Below are 20,044 nucleotides of genomic sequence, written 5' to 3' on the forward strand. Positions count from 1 at the left end.
ATCCACACATGTGATACGTGGCTGCTTGAATTATTTCTCAAACACTACTTGAATTCCCCAGTTCAAGACTCTATGAAAGCCAATTTCCTGCTTGTATTTTCTTGGCTTTGAAAGTCATTAAAATGCCTATTAGATGCTACCCAGAGTTAAGAGATTCTTTACCGGAAGCCTTGCACATGGTTTATCTATTTCAGTTCTACTGGGAGGCCTCAGCAATACTTCTCAGTTCCAGGCCAAAAGAGTTAGCTCAGGCAGTCAAGTGTATCAGAAGTGAGCCATATGATCAAAAACCCTCATGTGTGCCAGCGACATAAATTTCCATTGAAAACGTTAGTAAAATTTAGCCTATTAGCTGTTTGAAAATTAGCATGACATTGGGGGCATTAAGAGGCCAATAAATTGAGTCTGTCAAGACCTATTAATTCTGTAGGGTTTCAGAGTAGGGATGAGCTATATATGGTCAACCAAGCAAAGTGGAAAAAACAGCTGCATTATTCTTCAGGAGGTGAGTGGCAACTCTGCAAGAATGTGGTTTACTCTTATGAAAATATCTGGACACTTAAAATGTACTAATCAGAAGAACACATTATGTCATTCCAGATTTACAGTGTCAAGTAGAAGCACTTGGGCTAAAACTTCAGAAGGCAGTGACTGAGATGGACAACTACAGAGAAAAGCTCATGTAAGATGGTAAACATTAAACAACCTGTAAGAATTTAGAAAGACCATCATGTGTTCTCTGTGACTCTGAGCAGTAATTTGGTTGTGTGGGTATGGTCTACTACAATTTTTCTCAGCTACTTTTCTGGCCTATACTGAAGGACCTGTAAATATTTTCAAACACATGAAATGTTTCTTTATCTCAATAAGAAATTTACCTATCCATGTATTAAAGCTTTCCCTGGTTATTCAAATGTAGTAACTTAATAGTCTCTGAACTTTTTCTCTTATCATCTCTATTATCTGTCCAGAAGAAACAGCACTGAAGTTATTTCTTAATGTTATAAATTTTAGGTTCAAAAAGACAGTTGAGTTATCTTTGAAATGCTGAAGTGCTTATGCCTTATATAAGTGAGAAAGAAAATATTGGAAAACAAATGATTTTTGTATCCAAAGCACTGTTTCTTTTAAAAATGATTTTATTTCAGAAATTTCAAAAATTATAGTATAACTATAGTACATCTATAATTATAACACTAAAGTAGAATTTATATAATCTTTGAAAAGTAAGTAAATTCTTTTACTTTGTCGTATATAATCTGGTAGCTTTGGTTTTCAGTTCCTATATTTTAGAAGGATGAACCTCGTAAGAAATATAAATATTTAGAATGCTTAGCAACCAAATGTTGTGTTGACCATGGACTATTCCTAAGAACAGTGTGTTCAACAAAATTCTTAACACAAGGAAGAACAAATTCCAAAAATACTCTATCAAATTTATGTATACTTTGATTATTTGTAGCAAAATAAGTTATTTTCAAAAGCCAAGAAAAACCAAATATTCATGCTTTATAACACTGTGGTCAACAGTTCAGTAAATAATAGTTCAGCTCTCTGTGTGTGATAGCTGGGGTTGAAGGAATAAGTGGATAAGGGGTCCTAGCATGATTCACTGGGTGCAGCAAGGAACTTTCTGAGGAGAAGAAACATGAGAAAAAGAAGCAAGATGGGAATTGTCAGAAAAGAATCATTAATCCCCACCCTCTAGTAACATCAGGGAGGGCTTTGGCCATGTGAATGTCTCATGTGGAGGGCTGCCTAGTCAGGCCACAGCCCATTTAATATTAATACATGCTTTGTGATGTTTTTGTTAATCATATTTTTAATATAATTTATAATATGAGTGCTGAGAAATGATGAGTCAGAGTAGATTGGAGTTGGAGGGAGAAAATACCACTCACTAAAGTCCATCAAATGAATTACCTGGAGGAAATCACTATAGAATTGTAGAAATGCTGATGCTGTTGTTTCAGTTTATAATAAAACCGGTGCTTCCTACCTGTGTGAGAACTTCTTAAAATTAGAAAATGGGCAGAGCATCCACTTTTAGAAAACTTGAGTTATGAAAGACAGAGCCACTTCAGTGGTCCTGCTGGAGACCTTTCTCTGTGCTGCCTGTACCTAGCTCTTCCATCTCTACTCCGTCTACCCTCCTTCACTACTAGGATGAAGTTGAGTAGGGCAGGCGTGTAGGATCAGAGCCTGGGACCACTTAGGGTACCCAGAGCTCAGGAAGTCCCCAGTAGTATGTAAGTACTATTTTATTTATAGGTTAAAACCAAATTTGCAACTTGGCTATTGTTTTATGATAAATTCAGTTTGAAGTCAAAATAATTCACTCAAAATTTTTGACATACAATTTCTTAAAAAATTGGAGATTTGCTCTACATACCCAAACCTGTTTGAACTTCCAGAAATTGGAAGGAGCTATGAAATCAGATTTTTAACAAAATTTAGTCCTCACTCTTTTTTGGGGCTGGGGTTAGGAATGAGTTTCACCAACCCAAGATAATTGTTTTGTTTAAAGATTTTTAAATGTTTGGAAATAAATTTTGTGGGTTTTTACTTAAGGAGAAAAGGCAGTTTTTAAATGGATGAACTTGAGTTTCTTTCTTTCCTAAAATTTATAAGAAAATATTTTCCAAGGCTTATAAGAACTTGTTATGTATTTGAAAGTAGAGATTTTATCACTTAGGACGCTTTGAGCTATAAGTAACAGAGGTAGAGTGGTCTCAGGTTTAGTCAATCTAGCAACTCAATAATACCAGGAAGGATCTTGCTGATCTTGCTGCTCTTTCTGTCTCCACTCTGCTGCCCTCAGCACTGGCTTCACCCCAAGGCTAAAGTCCCTTATGATCGCGACATGGCTACAATTCCAGGTACCACATCCAAATGTAACCACCCCAGAGGCAGGAAGGGCCTGTTTTTCTGGTATCTCGTAAGAAGTGAGATAAAAATTTCTCAGAAGTCACCAAACAGCCCTCGCCTTACATCTCTTGGCTAGAACCCTTACATACCCTCTCCTAAATAAATCACTGGCAAGGGGAACTGGACTACCACAATTAGCTCAGGTCAAGCAGGATTTATCCTGAGAACAGATGGTAATGGGGCTCTGATGGCCAGGAAGAAAGCTATAGTACATGTCCAGAAGGTAACCAATAATGTTTACTAAAGAGGTAGAGTGTTAGTGATGCTCTGAAAAGTGATGATATTTTCTACAAATTTTATTTGTCATAATATCTAGATTAATTTAGGGAAGACCCTCCTGAAGTAATGAAAAATATGGATGCTGTGATATGTAGCTTTATTATTTTTAAATATATATGTAGAGAGAGAGAGAGAGAACTAGGAAATAACACTTTTATTTTATATATATATACGTGAGATAAGATAGGTAAAAAAGACTAACAAGAAAGACTGTTGTAGAGGGTGCAAAATTTTTAGGAATTCCTGAAAGAGAATACATAGGAAAAAAAATAAAAAGGGTCAACTCTGCAGAGGAATAAACTAGAGGAAAACCAATTGTGTGGTGGGCATGTGATAGGTAGGACCTCACTTGGAATCAGTTAACACAAAGAGAAGGGAATGGGATCTGGCAAATCATGAGAACAGTGGTTCTCAAACTCCAATCTATGGAAGAATCCTGGGGAATTTATTGAAACTATGTATTATAGTATGACCTCCCCCACAGACCCAATCCCAGGATCAGTTTCTGGGCTCCATTCCCACAGATATTCTGGCTTTAAATTTGGGTTTGAGGTGTCCCTGAGCAGTCTGCATTTTTAATGCACTCCCCCCACACATAAATAATTCTGATTGTGGTGATCCAATGAAGCCCACTCTGAGGAATTATATTTGGAACATTTAAGCCACTGGCCTCTCACCAACCCCACTCCCCATCTCCAATCAACAGGTCCTGTGTGAAGCGCATTTGCCAGGCATCTTGTGGGGACTGGAGCTGGGGAGCCTGGCAGCTACCAAACCCCAGGAAAGGCTGGGGTCCCCACATCCCTAGACAAACTTCCAGTGCCCCCACCATACTCTGCCTCTTCATCACAACCTCCAAAAACAATCTAGGACAACAATAAACAGCAAAGCAGACAACAAACAGAATCTCAGGCTTAGGATGAACACCCAACCAAAGATTACCAGGTATGTGAGAAAAACCTTCCCCCAACATTGTTCCAAATGGCTCTGAACTCATACAGGAAAACTTTAACACCTAGGTTGTTAAATAGCAAACAGAAGATGTTAAGATAAATTTTAAAAGTTAAGATATCCTTCAAAGTATGTCCCGGAATGTAACCATTAAAGGACAGGCTGTTTTAAAAAAGACACTATTAGGAATTTTAGAGATTAAAAATATGATTAGAAAATGATTCCATTCATGTTAAAAGTGTATATGAATGTACATACAAATATATATGGATTCAAATTCATTGACTAAATTATTGGTAGGATTACAACAGTTCCTTCTGGAAGTGAGAGTCAGGGGCATGTAGAGACTTATTTTACTCTATATACTAATATATTACTTAAATAGCTTATAGAAAATGAATGTATTCATTTTCACATATGTAATGAAAAGAATAAAATTCACTTTAAGTGATTTATAATTTATCAGTTACTAGTGAATACGTCTAAAGTGGTTATATAAAATATACTTTCTAATTTGGGTAACTTTGTAACTAACACTTTAATTTTATTAGCAGCCACCTCCTTCTCATTTAACTAGTAATTGTAAGCAATAATCAGCCATAACCAGCATAAATTTCTGATTTCTAAAGCTCTTACTTGACCAAATAACAGCAACATTTCGCACAGTTGAGATGTTCTTGGAACATTATTATTGCCTTCTGAGTTATAATGTTCTCCTGATTTTCCTCTTCTCTCATCATTCATGAGAATTTTTTGCCTAGCCAAGCAGGTGGCCAAGTGGCCAGGTGGCAATCCAGTGTCAGAGTATAGATCCACTTTTCACATGATCCTAGATTTAACAGGCTAGGTTTCCTTCATTGATTCATTCAATACAAAATGCTCACTGAGAGGCAGTTAGGTACCATGACTCTTGTGTACAAGCACAAGATATTGGAGTAACAGGACTGACAAGCTACAATAGAGCCGTTTAGGTAATTTCGGGTAATGGTAAGTGCTGCAAAAATATAAAATAGGCACAAAAGAATGTGAGTGTTGGGGAAGAGTGGTATACTTTTGATAGAGTGGCATCCCTGAGCAGATGGCCTTTGAGTTAAAATCTGAGTAATAGAAAGGAGCTAACAGTGCTAACAAGCTAACATCTGGAAGCAGAGAGATCAAGGACAAAAAATTCTTGGGAGTGAGTTTTACAAATTAAAGAAACACGAAGGCCAGTTGTGGTAGACAGAATAATGGCTTCCAAAGATTTTCATGTCATAATCCCTGAAATCTGTGAGTACATTATCCTATGTGGCAAAAGGGATTTTGCACATGTGATTAAATTAGGGATTTAGAGCTGGGGAGAGTATCTCGGATTACTCAGTCAGGCTCAATGTTGTAAATGCAAAGGTTCTTATAAGATGAAAGCAAGAGAGTCACAAAAGTGGATGTGAGGATGGAAGCAGAGGTTGGAGTGATGTGATTTGAATATGGAAGAAGGGGCCACAAGCCAAGGAATGCATGTGGTCTCTAGAAGCTAGAAAAGGCAAGGAAACAGATTCTTTTCTGGAGCTGCCAGGAGGAACACAGCCCTCATGACATCTTGATTTTAGGACTTCTTACCTTAGAAATGTAAGATAATAAATTTGTGTTGTTTTAAATGCCTGTGTTTATGGTAATTTGTTACAGCAGCAATAAGAAATGAATATACCAGTGTGTCCAAAATCTAGTGAGGATTTTGAGTTTATGCAGGGGGCAGAGGGAAACTATCAAAGGGTTTGGCAAGAGAGTGAACTGATCTGATTTGTTTTAAAAGGTTGGCATGGCTGCTACATAGAGAATAGACTGAAGTGGGAGTGTAAGAGCGATCAGGGAGACTAGGTGGGAGGCTCTGCGTTCATGCGAGTGAGAAGTGGCTGGTTTAGTATAAGGCTATAGTGTGGAAATGGAGAGAAATATATGCCAGGGTTCAATCTAACTGGATTTACTGATGGAGTGAATGTGGCCAAGGAGGAAGAGGACTGGAAAAGAAAGGAAATAATAAAGGATGGGGATTGGGGCTGTTCAGCATCAGAGTAGATAGTTGAGAGGCAGTAGAGAATAGTGACTAACAGCCTAGAAACCAGATCCAGACTGTTGGGGTTCAAATTCTAGCAGTACTACTTAGCAGTTATGTCACCTTGGGCATGTTACTTACTTCTGTTCTGTTTCCTCAGCTGTAACAAGGGCTGGATAAGTGCTTATTTGAGGGTAGTGTGAGATATATAAGGTGTTACCTATTAGTATCATTATGTGTTGGTGCCATTTATTGAAGTGGGAAAATCTGTGAAAGAAAATAGATATGGGGGTGAGAGAAATACAAATCAATGCTTTTGATCTGTTAGATTTGAGATGCCTTTTGGACAGCAAAGTGGAAATATCAAGGAGGCAGTTTAAGAATGGCTATTTCACATAAAGACATGGAATGGCACAACCCTTGTCTTTCAAATTAAAGAAAAATATCCAACTACTTTATCTTATTTCCTTTGCTTTGACTGGCAGGAGCAGCAGGAGGCTTTCTGAAGGCTTATTCAAAGCAGCTGAAGAGAAAGGATTAACACTATTTGCTGAGAGTAAAAGAAGGAATGCAGTGTTTAAAGAGATGTAGGCATTCTTTTTATTCCTTCCAATTCCTCCCATCCTAATGAAGGTGAAGATAACAATTGGGCAATGAAGGGCAGACCATAAAAAGAGTGGCTTAGCCGGCATGGGGGTGGGAGATGACTATAGTGAGGGGAGTTCTTGGGATGGTAGGCTCCCCAGGGAGCTTTTTTTTTTTTAATTGAAGCCAAAATTTATTGTCCATATAGTAAAATAACCATTTAAAGTAGTTCTGCTGTCCCTGACTCTAGATTTGGAAAAGTGTGTATGAGTCGAAACATAGAGTGAAAGTTGTGGGCCGGGGCTGCTGAATCTCAAAGCATTTCTAAAAGGAACATTTTTGTTTGATTTCAGAGTAAATGTATAAAACTTGGGAAATATAAGGAATACATAGAAAAGAACATCATCTTCATATTTCAATATATCCTTATAGTCCACTTTTCTAAGTAATGCATATTTTAAACATATTTTCACTTAATAATATATCCTGGATATTTTCCCATGTCATTCATTACATGATATATTTATAGTTATCAAATGGCTATGTAGTATTCTAATCTGTGGATGAACCATAACTTATTTACTAATCCCTTGTATTTTAGAATTTGCAAATTTTTCACTTTTATAAGCAAGGTATTTTAAAATTCATAGATATAAATCTTTCTACTCACATGCAATTATTTTTTAGGATAATTTTTGCTAGACTCAAACTTGCATATTTTTAAGACTTTTAATGCATAATGACTCATTACCCTCCAATAAGATTATATTGATTTATAATCTCAGCAGTGTTTTAAATACCTATTTTTCCACTTCTAGCTAATACTAGATATTATAACTAAAAAAAAAAAATCCTAGTTTGATGAAAAACTGTACCCCTGCATATTTGGCTGTTTGTATTCTTTCCTTTGTGACTCACCTGAGCACAACCTTTGCCCACTTTTCTAATGGCATGTTACTGTTTTCCTTATTCTTTACTTTCTGTTTTACTTGGAAATAATTTCAAACTTACAAAAAGTTGTAAACATAATGATAGTACAAAGAGCACACATAGTCTTTACCCAGATTCACCTGTTATTAATGTTTTAGCCCACTTGTTTTTTCTCTTATCCCTTCCCCTTTCCCCTCACCCTTTTCTCTCTCTCTCTCTCCCCCTCTGAAACCCACACAAAAATGTTTTCCTGCATCATTTAAGGATAAGTTATATACAACATGACCCTTTACTTCTAAATACTTTATCCTGCCTTTCCTCGGGACAGTGATACTTTATATAACCAGGAGGATAATCAATGTTGTGATTTTACATACAATAATTACAATAATAATACTTTAATCTACCACCCATATTCTAATTTTCTGAGTGGGCCTTTATAGCATTTTTCTCCTCTGGCACACAGTCCAGATACGGTCAGCCTACTTGATATGTCTCTTTAGCCTCCTTAAATCTGGAATATTTCCAGTCTGTCTTTGTTTTTTTATGACATGGATGTTTTTGAAGAATGCAGAACTCCTGATACTTTTTTTTTAAGTAAGTTTTCTTTCATTTTGTATTTTTCTGGCTTCCTCTTGAGTGGATTAAGGATACTTGTACTCTTAGCCAGAAAATCACATAGGTGAGGATGAGCACTTCTCAGAGCATCACACCTGGAAGCACATGACCATCTGCCTCTCATTGGTGATGTTAATTTTGATCACCCGGTCAAGGTGTTGCTCAGTTTTTCCACTGTGTTATTACAGAGGGGTTTTGTTCCCTTTCAACCAGTAAGCACTCTATAAGAGACATTTAAATACATACACATGTCTGCTTTTCGTCAACATTTATCCCTAGATATAGCATCCATTAATGATTTTTGCCTCATCCAGTCTTTATCACAGTCATTGCTAGATGATGATTTTTCCAACTCCAGGTCTTCCTGACCATTTATTAGTAAGCCCTCAGCATTCTACTTTAAATAAGAGCCTCCCTTCTTCCCATTATTTATTTACTTATTATTGGTATGGATTCATGAACTCCTATTTTGTTCAATGGTTTATAATTTATTACTGTATTTAATTATTTTGGCACACAAATTGTTCTAAGCTTAGCCAGTGAGGGTCCCTTCAGGCTGGCTCTTGTGACTTGGAACATGATCCCATCATCTTTTATAAGCACTTCCTTACTTTCAGTATAATAAACTGTTTCAGGAATACCTACTCTGCCTCATCCTTGGAACCAGCCATTTCTCTGAGTACTCTTGGTTCCTTTGAATGGAAATGGTATCAGAGACCAGTATCTAGGCTCTACGTATGCTCATACGCTGCTTGGTCAAGGTGATGGCTCCATGGGCTTATATGTCTGTCAGATCTGTCAAATTGTGTGCAGTTTATTGCGTGTTAGTGTAATACTTAAATAAAGGTATTTTACAAAAAGTGGAAAATAAAGGAAACAACATGTTTTTTCAAAAAAATTTTTATAAAAGAAAAAGTAGAACTGAAGTATAGTGTTTAGTGATAAAACTTGGGGAATACAGCTCCAAAGAAAATCAAAGTGATAATCATAAAATTCATGTGAGTGATCAGTTTAGGGAGGAGGGGGTTGCCTATGATTGGGTCCAGGACATGAAGCGTCTAGGCTAGCTGGTTAGGTTTTATTTTTTTACGTGGACGGTAGTTGCAAGAGTTTCCTGCAGCTTACAATTTTATCATATTTTACAGTAGAAAAGAAAATAAATGAATAACAATAAATGCTGTTCATATTCATGATATAAATAAATTATTGTTTATTAGGAATTAAAGTTATTCTGCAAGTAGGGCAGACCATTAATAATTAATATTTTTTGTACATTTATAAACATTAAAATAGCTTTTAAACCTGTTTTAAGGTACATTCATATAATGAATTATTAATGAGAAGTCTATACAAACTGGAATATTAATCTTTCTTAGCATGTTAACTTTTTGAATATTGTTATATGACTGGGTTTTGTAAGATCAAACAAATGTCTAGTTCATTTTTAGAATTTCCATTTCATTCTTTTTAATGGTTTCTATTTCTCTGCTGAGATTTTTTGTCTTTTCACAAGTTAAAGTAGATTTTCCTATATGTCATCGAGCAGAGTTATAACTGTGCCTTCAAAACTCCTTGTCTGCTAATTTCAATATCTGGGTCATCTCAGAGTCATTTCCTATTAACTGTCTTTTCTCTTTAGAGTAAGTCATGCTTTTCTGTGTCTTCCTATGTTGAGTAATTTTTTTGTATTCTGGACATTTTGAATGTTATGTTATGGAAATTCAAGATTTTGTTATATTTCTCCAAATACTGTTGTTGGTGGTGGTGGGGTTGGTGTTGCTTTAAGCAGGCAATTAATTTGGTTTGCCTCATACTGCAAACTCTGTCTCTATGGCAACAGCTCAAATCTCAGTTCAGTTCTTTCATCTTTAACTAGGCTGCTTGGAGTCTGCCCAGGGCACATGTAGTTCAGGGCTCAGCCAGACATATGGGCAGAGTTTATATGCAGTATTTGGGATTCCCTCTCACTGGCTCACTCCCATTCAGGGTTCACTCTTCACTTTCTTACACCTGTGATTGTCCCTAGACACTGTCCTGTAGTTCTTCAAGCCAGAGAATGACTGTGTTTTCTACCAGTTTTCTATCAGAATTTTGGTTCTCCTATATGGTGCAGACTGGGGCCTGCCCTCAGGTTTAAAATCATTAAAAACAAAAACAAAACAACAAAAAAACCTGACCCATGGCTGTCACCTCATTCTAAATGATTCCTCCAGAATCTTCCTGCTTTTGGTCACTTTCACCTAGGGGTTTATCTTTTCTTTGCTTGTTGAATGTTGTTTAAAGGTTAGACATTTTATTTAAATGTAGATTAGTCTAAGAGGAGATTACTTGGCCATCACAGAAGTGGACTGAATATTTATTTCTTTAAAGAAATAAGAAATTTTTTTATGGATGAGTAAAATAATGATATGGAAAAACACATATAATTGAACTAACAGATTAGGTTATTTTTTAGTAAACAAAAACCCTTGACTATATATTTCTAATTTCAAGGAAATCTGCATATGTAATCACAAACAGAATATAAAGATAAGTAATAAAGGAAAAACATGTTTTTAAAAAAGGGAAAAATGTGCACTTTAGCTATTTTGAAATAAAATATTTGAACTTCTTTTGTATTATCTTAGGAATAAATCTAATGAAGCCGATGAGTGTCAAAGAGAACTTAGAAAACTGAAGTTTGAATCCATTATTTCTGAGTCACGGTATACATTGCATATTTTTTATCTAATATTTTTAGTAATTGAATTTGAAACCATATTTTAAATAACATTTAAAATGTACTTAGCTTTTCTTATTGTATTGTTTACATAAACAGTACCTAATTCAGGTTTATAATATATTGAAGCTGTTCATTGATTTTGCCTCTGCTTAGATGGGAAAAATTTTAAATCAGAGAACTATCCATTTACATAATGTTCTTATTTTAAAAATTAAAGTTACACTCTTTAGTTTTAAATGAGATGTTTATATATCTTTGATAAACATAAAAATATAGTATTTAATGCATATTGGTTGGGTTTTTTTCTTATTCCATTTTAGGCACACCAGATTGCTTAAAGAAAAAGAAGATTCTTTAATGACTTCTCAACAAATATATAAAACTTTACAGGAAGAACTGACTGCAAAAGAAAGGCAAGAAGATGACTTAAAAAGGAGAATTAATCTTGCAGAAAATGAACTGGAAATAACCAAAACTCTTCTGAATCAGACAAAGGAAGAGGTTGTAACACTGAAAAATGAAAGGTGCAGTTGAGAATAATTTCTTCCAAATATATTTTATGTTTAAGTCAGTATTCCATATATATCTGAAACATCGAGGTCCTATATATTTTGATACCAGTGAAATCACAGGCTTAAAGATATATTTCACCTGAAAGGTCATCACATCCCACCACCTCATTTTACTTATGATTAAACTGGAGCCCAAATTGGTTAAATGACTTGCTTAACAGTACACAGTTAGTGCAAGTAGAGATGGAACGCACATGGCATTTGGTGTCAGATTTTTGTTGAAAAGAATCAAAAGATAATTTGTGGTACTTATACTACTGAGTTTTACCTCAGCCAATTATTAATGGATTCTATCATTTTCCAATGGAAAAACATCTTTTTATGTCACTTTTTCTTTTATTAGCTCTTACTTTTCTTCTCTCTTCATTATTTGTCAACACCTCTTATTGAGGACTCTCCACAAGCAAAGATACACCTGGCTTTAAGTTAGTATCAAGGATACTAAGAAGCATATTCCTCCACCCATCCTAAGTATTTTTGCTTAGTTAATTTGTCTTTAAATTAAACCTATCTGTACTTAATACTCAACCCTGCTTTCTTTCTTTGTGTTTTCATTTGCCTGATATGTCTTATTCTTTCTGAGTCCTTTTGTTTTGAATTCATATTGATATATAGCACAAATTTGGGGAGTTTGTTGGTTTTTTATTAAATTTAGGCATCTTTAATGGGAGATATGCCATTTATATTTATAATAGTTATGGATATAACTATTATATTCCATAAGAACACAAGTTCCATAAGGGCAAGAATTTTTGTCTTGTATTATTCTCTGTGTACAGAAATCACAATTGGCTATTTTTCATTCTTTCTATCATTTTTTAGTTTATTTTTTATTTTATTCATTTTATTTTATGAGTATTTGACTGCTTTCTAATTTAGAAGATTTATAATCTTGTTTTCATTCTTTTTAAGGGTAACTATTTGCTCCCAGAGGAGGAGTCTGGGAGTGGGGCCACGGAAGTGTGTAGCAGGCAGCTTAGAATTAGATTCGGTGTCTCAGAACTTTCTCACCAACACTATGAACTGGATCATATCTGTCTCTACTCCAGGCTAGTCAGAGGTCTGTCTAGTTCACAGAGAAACAAGGCTTGTCTCTGGTTCCCCTTGAGATGATATACATTTACTTCTCTGTGCTTGAGTAAGATGAACAATTGCAGAGCTTATTGCCACCCGCCATTTCTTTCTCACCCTGCCACACCAATAATCTGCCTCTTGCTAAGATGTTGTGTCTTGTAGTTCTGTGTCTCTTCATCCCAACCCCATTTCACAGTTGTGTCATTGATAAGCCCATAGCATATTAGAAGCAGCAGTTTTATAAGCAGGAAATTTACAAGAGCCAGACTTACTAATAACAAGAAGGAATGGTGGCTGAAGGATTGACCACGCATAAGAAGAGAGAAAAACACAAACAAAAAAACTCTAAAAGCATTGTAGTTTGGCCCAATATACAATAGAGACAAACAGCCTTATGCACATCAGTAGTCTTGAGTGCCCCTGTATTTATATAGGTTAATAATTGATGGCCATGATGATACTGAGTCAGAAAGATTAAAATCAGCTATGTACTCTACATATATAAAAGGTACAGAATACCCCATTTCCAGTGACGTCAGAGTAATTAGATTTAGCTGTCTATCCAGTTGAATTCTATCTCCTTCATAGTGGTCATTGAGAAGATCATATCTTTGTTCAAACACTTCTGGAACTCTTTTCTGAGGATTGGCTTAAGTGTGCATGTTTTAGGATATCCTCAATATGATGAATCTTTGACCTTTAGGAATGAATTTGATTTTTAAAACAATCTCAGTAGGTACAGTGAAAACAAGTTCAAGGAGAATGATGGGAAATCAGTCTGGGAAATATCATTGGCGATTAAAAATAAAGTAAAATGTATTCTTTTTTTTTCTATGCTGAATAAATTATCTCTGGCAGCAATTTGAAAGCAGGCAGTTTCATGAATGTTTTGAGGATTAATAACATCATTAGAATCAATATAGAGCTTTCTTAAGGGATTGGTTGCTTTGAAATAGCACAGTATATTTTCCATGTTTTTTAAAAATTTGGTATGATTCTAATCTTACCTTCTATTATAAGTGTTAAAGATAATTTCTTTAAGTTTTTAGAGAACAGAGATATCACTGGACTACTTCCTCCTCTTCTTCTCCCCTCTACCCCCCTCTTTTTCCTTCCTTTTACATCCTTGCCCTTTTTCATTCTTTTCTCTCTATACTTTAGTCTATCCAAAAGCAGGCATGGTATTACTTAGTCATTTGGTGGCACCAGGTTTACTGACATGATGTCTGTCACATAATAAAAATTAAAATGTGCTTGTAGCGCAATAAGCTATCATATTATCATAGGATTTCTCCTAGATTTAAGCATTGTCTTTTTTTCTTTGTCCAAGGCCACTTTCAGATTTTGTCTGCCTTGTCTTCTATTGTATCCTCAGAATCTGGCACATGTATTCACTCAATAAATATTTGTTGAATCAATGAATGATTTACTTTGGGTAATTCAGTCAGTTAACAGTTATTTGTTGAGCATTTACTATATGCTAGGTACTGTGTACCCTGGGGATGCAAAGGTGAATCTGAAACATCCCTGTCCTCATGAAGCTGACATTTTAATGGCAGAGACAAACAGTAAAAAAATAAAATAAAAATAAAAAAAGTAGGGAACTAACCAGAATAATTATAGATTGTGATAATGGATATAAAGTGAGTAAAGGGATATTGTAGTAGAGACTGATAGAAGGGGTACCTGCTTTGGAAAGGGTGATTGTAAAAATAACTTTCAAAAAGATACATAAAAGAAGACAAGTATAAGCTCCCACACTAAGGGCCAGGGAAGAGTTTTACAAGCAAAAAATGAGCTTAGTGAGTTCTTGGAAGTGACAGTATGACTCGAGACCTAGCAAATGTGAGGGATGCAGGTGAGGCCAAGTCATGCAGGGCCTCATAGACCCATAGGAGTTTGGGTATTAGTTTCAGTGCAATGAAAATGAACCACTGGAGGGGTTTAAGCAAGGAGTGACACTGTGGAAAGCTCGTTCTGGCTGCTGGGTGGAGAAGGGATTAGCAATGGGCACTGAGGGCAAGTCAAGTCACTTATGTTTTGTTATTAATCAAGGGTTTTGCACATAGTTAAGCCTAAGAGACATGAGAAAAATGAAAATCTTTAGCTCTCACCCTCTGCCAGTTTCTGTTGGGTCATTTAAATGTCTGTACCAAGTGGATGAGAGCAAATAGCCAGGGCTTACTCCATGTTGAGCCAGAGGGAGATATGAGAACCAGGGTAAAAAGACATCCTGAAGAACATGTGACCTTTCGGAGGCTTTGACATTACTGTCTAAACCTGCCTTAAAACTTTGTCTTCCTTTGGCATCAGGGGCAACCTGTTATGCTGCCCCTTTCCTATCTCTGTTTAGGTTCTTTGCCCTTCCCTCCTGCGGTCACCTGATAGCAAACATCCTTAAGGTTCATGCATGAACTTGGCTTTCCTCCCTCCACTTTCTTTACTTCAGTAAACTGTCTCTCAGCTGAGCATATTTGCTCTTGGAGCTTGGATTTGAAGCACCAATGGGATCTCTAAATAGAGGTGCCCTTAAGCAGTTGGAGACATGAAAGTCCTTCCAAAAAAGAAGCTGGGCTCAGGAAAAAACTTAAAATAGAGCTGCTTGATGAGATCCACAGAGATTCTAGTTCAGTAGGATGGGGCGGTGCCTGGGAATCTGCTGCACAACAAGGTCCCAAACCACCACTGTTGAAGGACAGCAACCAACCAGACTGCCAGATGTGCTCTCCAAAAGCCAAAGCCCAACTCCCTCATGGTGCGTGCCAGTGTGGGCTTTGCAAATTCAGGCAATCTCCACACACCGCCCCTCCTTCCCCACCCCTTCCTGCAGCAGAGCCACTTGTCCATGGTTCCACTGGGACCATTATGGAAAATGTGAGACTTAGAAGCTATGTAGTTTCAGAAGAGGAGAAAAAAAGATATGAAAAGCTAGAACTGACCGTTGAAAAAATCTGGCAGAACTTCTGAATTTTTTATCAGGAAAGGAGTTAGTGACTAGGAAATAACTCCTACTTTAGTACAAATCTAATTAATTATGCATTGCTCTCTCCCCCACACTCAGCTGAGGAAGCTCTCACAGGAGAAGAGGCTCCACTGGAAGGAAGAGAAGTAGGTCCTTCAAGATCCTAGATGCTACGAATAGAGAAGGTCTGGCCAGCTTGGTCACAGGCACACTGGGGCTGGAGAGGGGGGTCTCCTTGGTGGATGGGGAGAAGTGTGGCAGGCACAGGGACAGTGCCAGAGAAAAGTGTGGCTATTTTTAAAATTCTGTGTGAAGATAGCCCTCAGCTCTCATGCTTCCGGGCTACAAGGTCTTTTGTCCAGGGCCAGAACTCTACCCAGAACTGTGAACTTGTGATACCACTTCAGAAGTATTGTGGATTAAATAGGGTTTTGTGGGCTGGCCTGCAGGCCTGATTCCTTTTTTGTGGAAAGTTATTTCTATAGTAAAATGTGTTGGGAATTTCCTATAACCAACTTACAAATACATTTTAGAAGGACATATGTGTTTAAGCTTGGAGACTGCCCACATATAACACTTAGAGAAATTCATTTATGCAGTAACGTGTGGCCTACAACCACACTGCTGAGACACGCAGCTGTTTGTAACAGTCCATACCCTATGCGTTCCTCCCCAAGAGCTGTGTTGGCCCTATCTTGGTAAATTCCAAGAAAAAAAAATAGAAAAATACTTATTATGATTTACTTGCCAATAACATGGCAGGATTAGTGAAGAATGTTGTTGGAGGAAGAGCTTCATTGTGACCAAAGTTAGGTGAAAGTGGCTTATGTGTAAATTATTCTGTGAAATAAATATCTGTCTGTATCTCTAGCTAGCTAGCTCTTTATCTGTCTTAAATGAAATTTATTTAACTGCCCCCTGTCCCCACTGAAGCATATCTTTGAGGCTACTGGGAAGGATTTTATTCCCCCTCCCACATACACATCATTAACTTCTTTTTCAGTTTCCTCATCCTCTTCTCTTCCTTTGTCTTTTCTCTTTTAATTGATAGCTATAAACCCTCACCTCAGAGAAATATACATAAAATCTAACAAATTATTCCAGGAGATTCATGGAATTTCCTGTTCTGTATATGACACAGCCCTGTGATTGAGCATACCTGCTTTTTCAGGCTGTCTCTTCCCCTCTCCATCCTTCCTTCTGTCATCTCCCCTTTTTCCCTCCCAAGCTCTCTCACACAGCATCCCCAGGTTTCACAGTCATGGGGAGCCCTCTGAATGTGTCGGTGGACACGATCTTGTCTTCACACTGCCCTGAGTGAGATGCATAATTGCGTGGCGCTCATCAGAAGGGGTCAGGGGCCTGAAAATCAGCCTGGATTCTGCTCTCCTCACCACTTGCCACAGAGGAAGGGGCTTATTTTTCTTGCATAAATGTGCCATTCTCTCCTCACCAAGCTCTGTGTCTTTAGGTCTGCCCCCACCCAGAGGGAGCACTTTTTCTAATTCACCAACCCAGAGGGAAAGCCATTTTCAAATTTGCACAAAGCCTCGGGCTAGCAGAGCTATGGCCCTCTCTTGTGAAGCAGGTATCATTTTCCATATTTAACACTTGAGGAGACTGAGGTTAAGCAAAGTTAAATGTCTTACTCAGAGCTACGTAATTGGCAAAGACAGAAATCAAGTTCAGCTATGTCCAGCTTTATAACCCATGTCCCCTCCACTACAGTTTACATAATTCCCTCAGCATTTGTCTTGAAGGGATCAGTTCTGTCAGCTTCTCTTTCTCAATCACGTTGTAACACTAAGTCTTCAAGAGACACCCAGCCCTGCAGAAAGCAGAAAATCCCAGAGTACCCCCTCTTCTCCTCCTCTTGCTTTCTTATGCCACCTCCCCACTCTTTCAGGATTCTTCCATTCATTTAATAAATATAAGATAGTGACTTCTGTCTTCCTTTCTCTAGTGCCTTGGCAGAGTCAGAAGTGGAGCTATATCTTCAGAACAGAAGTAAAATAAAAACATTTCACAACACTTTCTATTAGAAGAGAAACTTGGTGTTTCGTTATTTGATGAGGCTTGTCATAGTTTTCATGAAGCCTAGAAGCAATAAGAAGTGTAGAATATAAAAAGGGATGTGGAAGCAAGGTTTCAAGTGTTCTGTTACCTTGTGGTAGTGTGGCTTAGTATAAAAAGAATGGACTTTAAAATTAGGCAAACATAGGTTTAAATCCCAACTTTGATCAGTGTCAACTTTGGACAACTGGCTTAACCACTTTAAGGGTCATTTTCCTTATCTGTAAAATGGGCATATTAATAATAGCTACCTTCTTGTGAAGATTAAAGCATCTAGTATCATGCCTGGTAGGTTGTAGATGCCAAGAAAGTATCAATTCCCTCTATTTTATCTTCCTTTAGGTTGCTAAATTCTTAAAGCATCATATCTTATTTATTTTTATACCCTGTATTAGTGATGTAGATATTCAGTAAATATCTGTTGAATTCAGTATTATCTGCTTTAATCTTAGGGTTGTAAAGATTAGTCCATGGAGTGATTTATTTTAGATGCAATTCTGTTAGTGTAAAGCATTGTGAAATGAAGTGTTCTAAGTAATATCATTCTAAAATAACAAGCCTTATCAGATAGTTTTCCCAAGACTTACCTCTTTCTCTGATTTCCTTTCTATGAACAGCTCTCAGAACAAGAGACTTGCCAAACTTCTTATGATATCACAGACACTGCTTCTAACAGAGGCAGGCGTAGTGGCAAAATCAAAATTATCTCTTTGATTGACAATGTGAAGACATCTCTAAAAGAACAACTTGTGAAATAGAATTTAAAGCTGTCATTTGGCATTATGGTTTGACATTTGTTTGCAGTTATGTTTTTAACTACAATTAAGAGAATTAGATTTTTGCCTGTATGTAAGAAATTAGATTCTCATTTTCTTTTTGGTCTAAGAATTTAGAAGTTAAAGTTTTTTTAAATAAATACTCTTAATTGTGAGTAGATCCTAATTTGCCTATTGTGCCAACTCCAAAAATGTTTTTTTTTTTTTAAATATCTGATGAAATTACAGGGTAGAGAACTCTAGGCTGGTATAAGCTTGAACCAGCTTTACCTTTTGTGAATCATTTCACTTTAGATAGTCATTTACCACTCAGGATCTTCTGAAAATTAGGGAATTACATTAACGTATTTCCAATGAATGGCAAGAAAGAATGACTATATCCCTAGAGACTAAAACAGTGCCTGACAGATAGTGGTGCTCAATAAATGGAAGGATGTATGGATGAATGGGAATTAATTTAATCCCAGTCAAACCACTGATCACAGGATTTAAAACTCAGAAGCTCTCATTTTCTGGTAGCAAGTCAGATTCTGACTTGCCAGAAGTCAGTTCAGACTCCTGGATTCTAGTTATGATCATCTTTATTAGGTTCTTAGTAAAATCCATATATAGAACCTGAATCTGTATTGTTTCTTATCATTCTAAAGCATCAGTATCTCTAGAACTGGTTCTAAAGAAGAAATTGGATATCTGTATATTCAAAAATAGCTGTACATTTTCAGCTTTTTAAAATATGAATATGCCTCTAGCAATATTTTATTTCTAGAAATTTCTAGGTTTCTCTCAGAAAGGCTCACTAGAGTCAGAGTTGATCCTTTATAGTTTCTTTCAAGACAAGACTGTTTTTTCTTTATCAATGTCTGAAGATGGTTTTATATTCCTGAATAATGTGCAAGCTCTTTCTTGAGTGTATACCACTCAAGTGTGATTTTTATTTTTGGAATCAAGATTATCTTTTTCACACATATAATCATCTCTTTATACATTACTCAGTGCCCATTTCATGGTAATCAAGGACAGTGTGTTTGTAACATTATGTATAATCATTCTTTCTGCCTTGTCTCTTTAAAGAATTGCACTGAAGAGTCAAGAACAGACGCTCAGCAGAAATCAAAGAGATATGAAAGTCCTCGTTTCTGTAGCTATAATTTCAAGCAAAATTATGATCACACACACAAGTTCATAAATTTTATAACAGTTCACTCAAAACACCTTGTATTTTGTGGAGATGTCATAAGACGTTCATGACTCTTTGTGCTAGAACAATTGTATATCCATATGTAAAAAAATGAACTTGATTCACACTGTGAAATTTATATAGAGAGATTAATTAAAAATAGATCATAGATCTAAATATAAAACCTAAAATTATAAAACTTCTAGGAGAAAACAGGAGACATATCTTTGTGACCTTGGATTAGGCACAGATTTCTTAAATTCAACCACAAAAGCACAATCTGTAAAAGAAAAAAAACCTGATAAATTGGACTTTATCAAAGTTAAAACTTTGTTCTTTAAAAGGCACTGTTTAGAGAGTGAAGA

The 20,044-nt window shown here is 36.4% G+C and overlaps 1 protein-coding gene across 7 annotated transcripts in view; it reads left to right on the top strand.

Annotated features, from left to right (window-relative positions):
- Positions 1-20,044, top strand: part of LEKR1 (leucine, glutamate and lysine rich 1) — a 247,638-nt gene that overhangs the window by 187,946 nt on the left and 39,648 nt on the right. For all 7 annotated transcript variants that reach the window (XM_057739610.1, XM_057739614.1, XM_057739613.1 and 4 more), the window contains 3 exons: positions 601-682; positions 10,951-11,028; positions 11,366-11,569. In XM_057739610.1, the coding sequence (XP_057595593.1) occupies positions 601-682; positions 10,951-11,028; positions 11,366-11,569 (364 nt within the window). The remainder of the gene's footprint in view (positions 1-600; positions 683-10,950; positions 11,029-11,365; positions 11,570-20,044) is intronic.

Source organism: Hippopotamus amphibius, chromosome 6 (genome assembly GCF_030028045.1).
Source record: "Hippopotamus amphibius kiboko isolate mHipAmp2 chromosome 6, mHipAmp2.hap2, whole genome shotgun sequence".
NCBI classification, from domain to species: Eukaryota; Metazoa; Chordata; class Mammalia; order Artiodactyla; family Hippopotamidae; genus Hippopotamus; species Hippopotamus amphibius.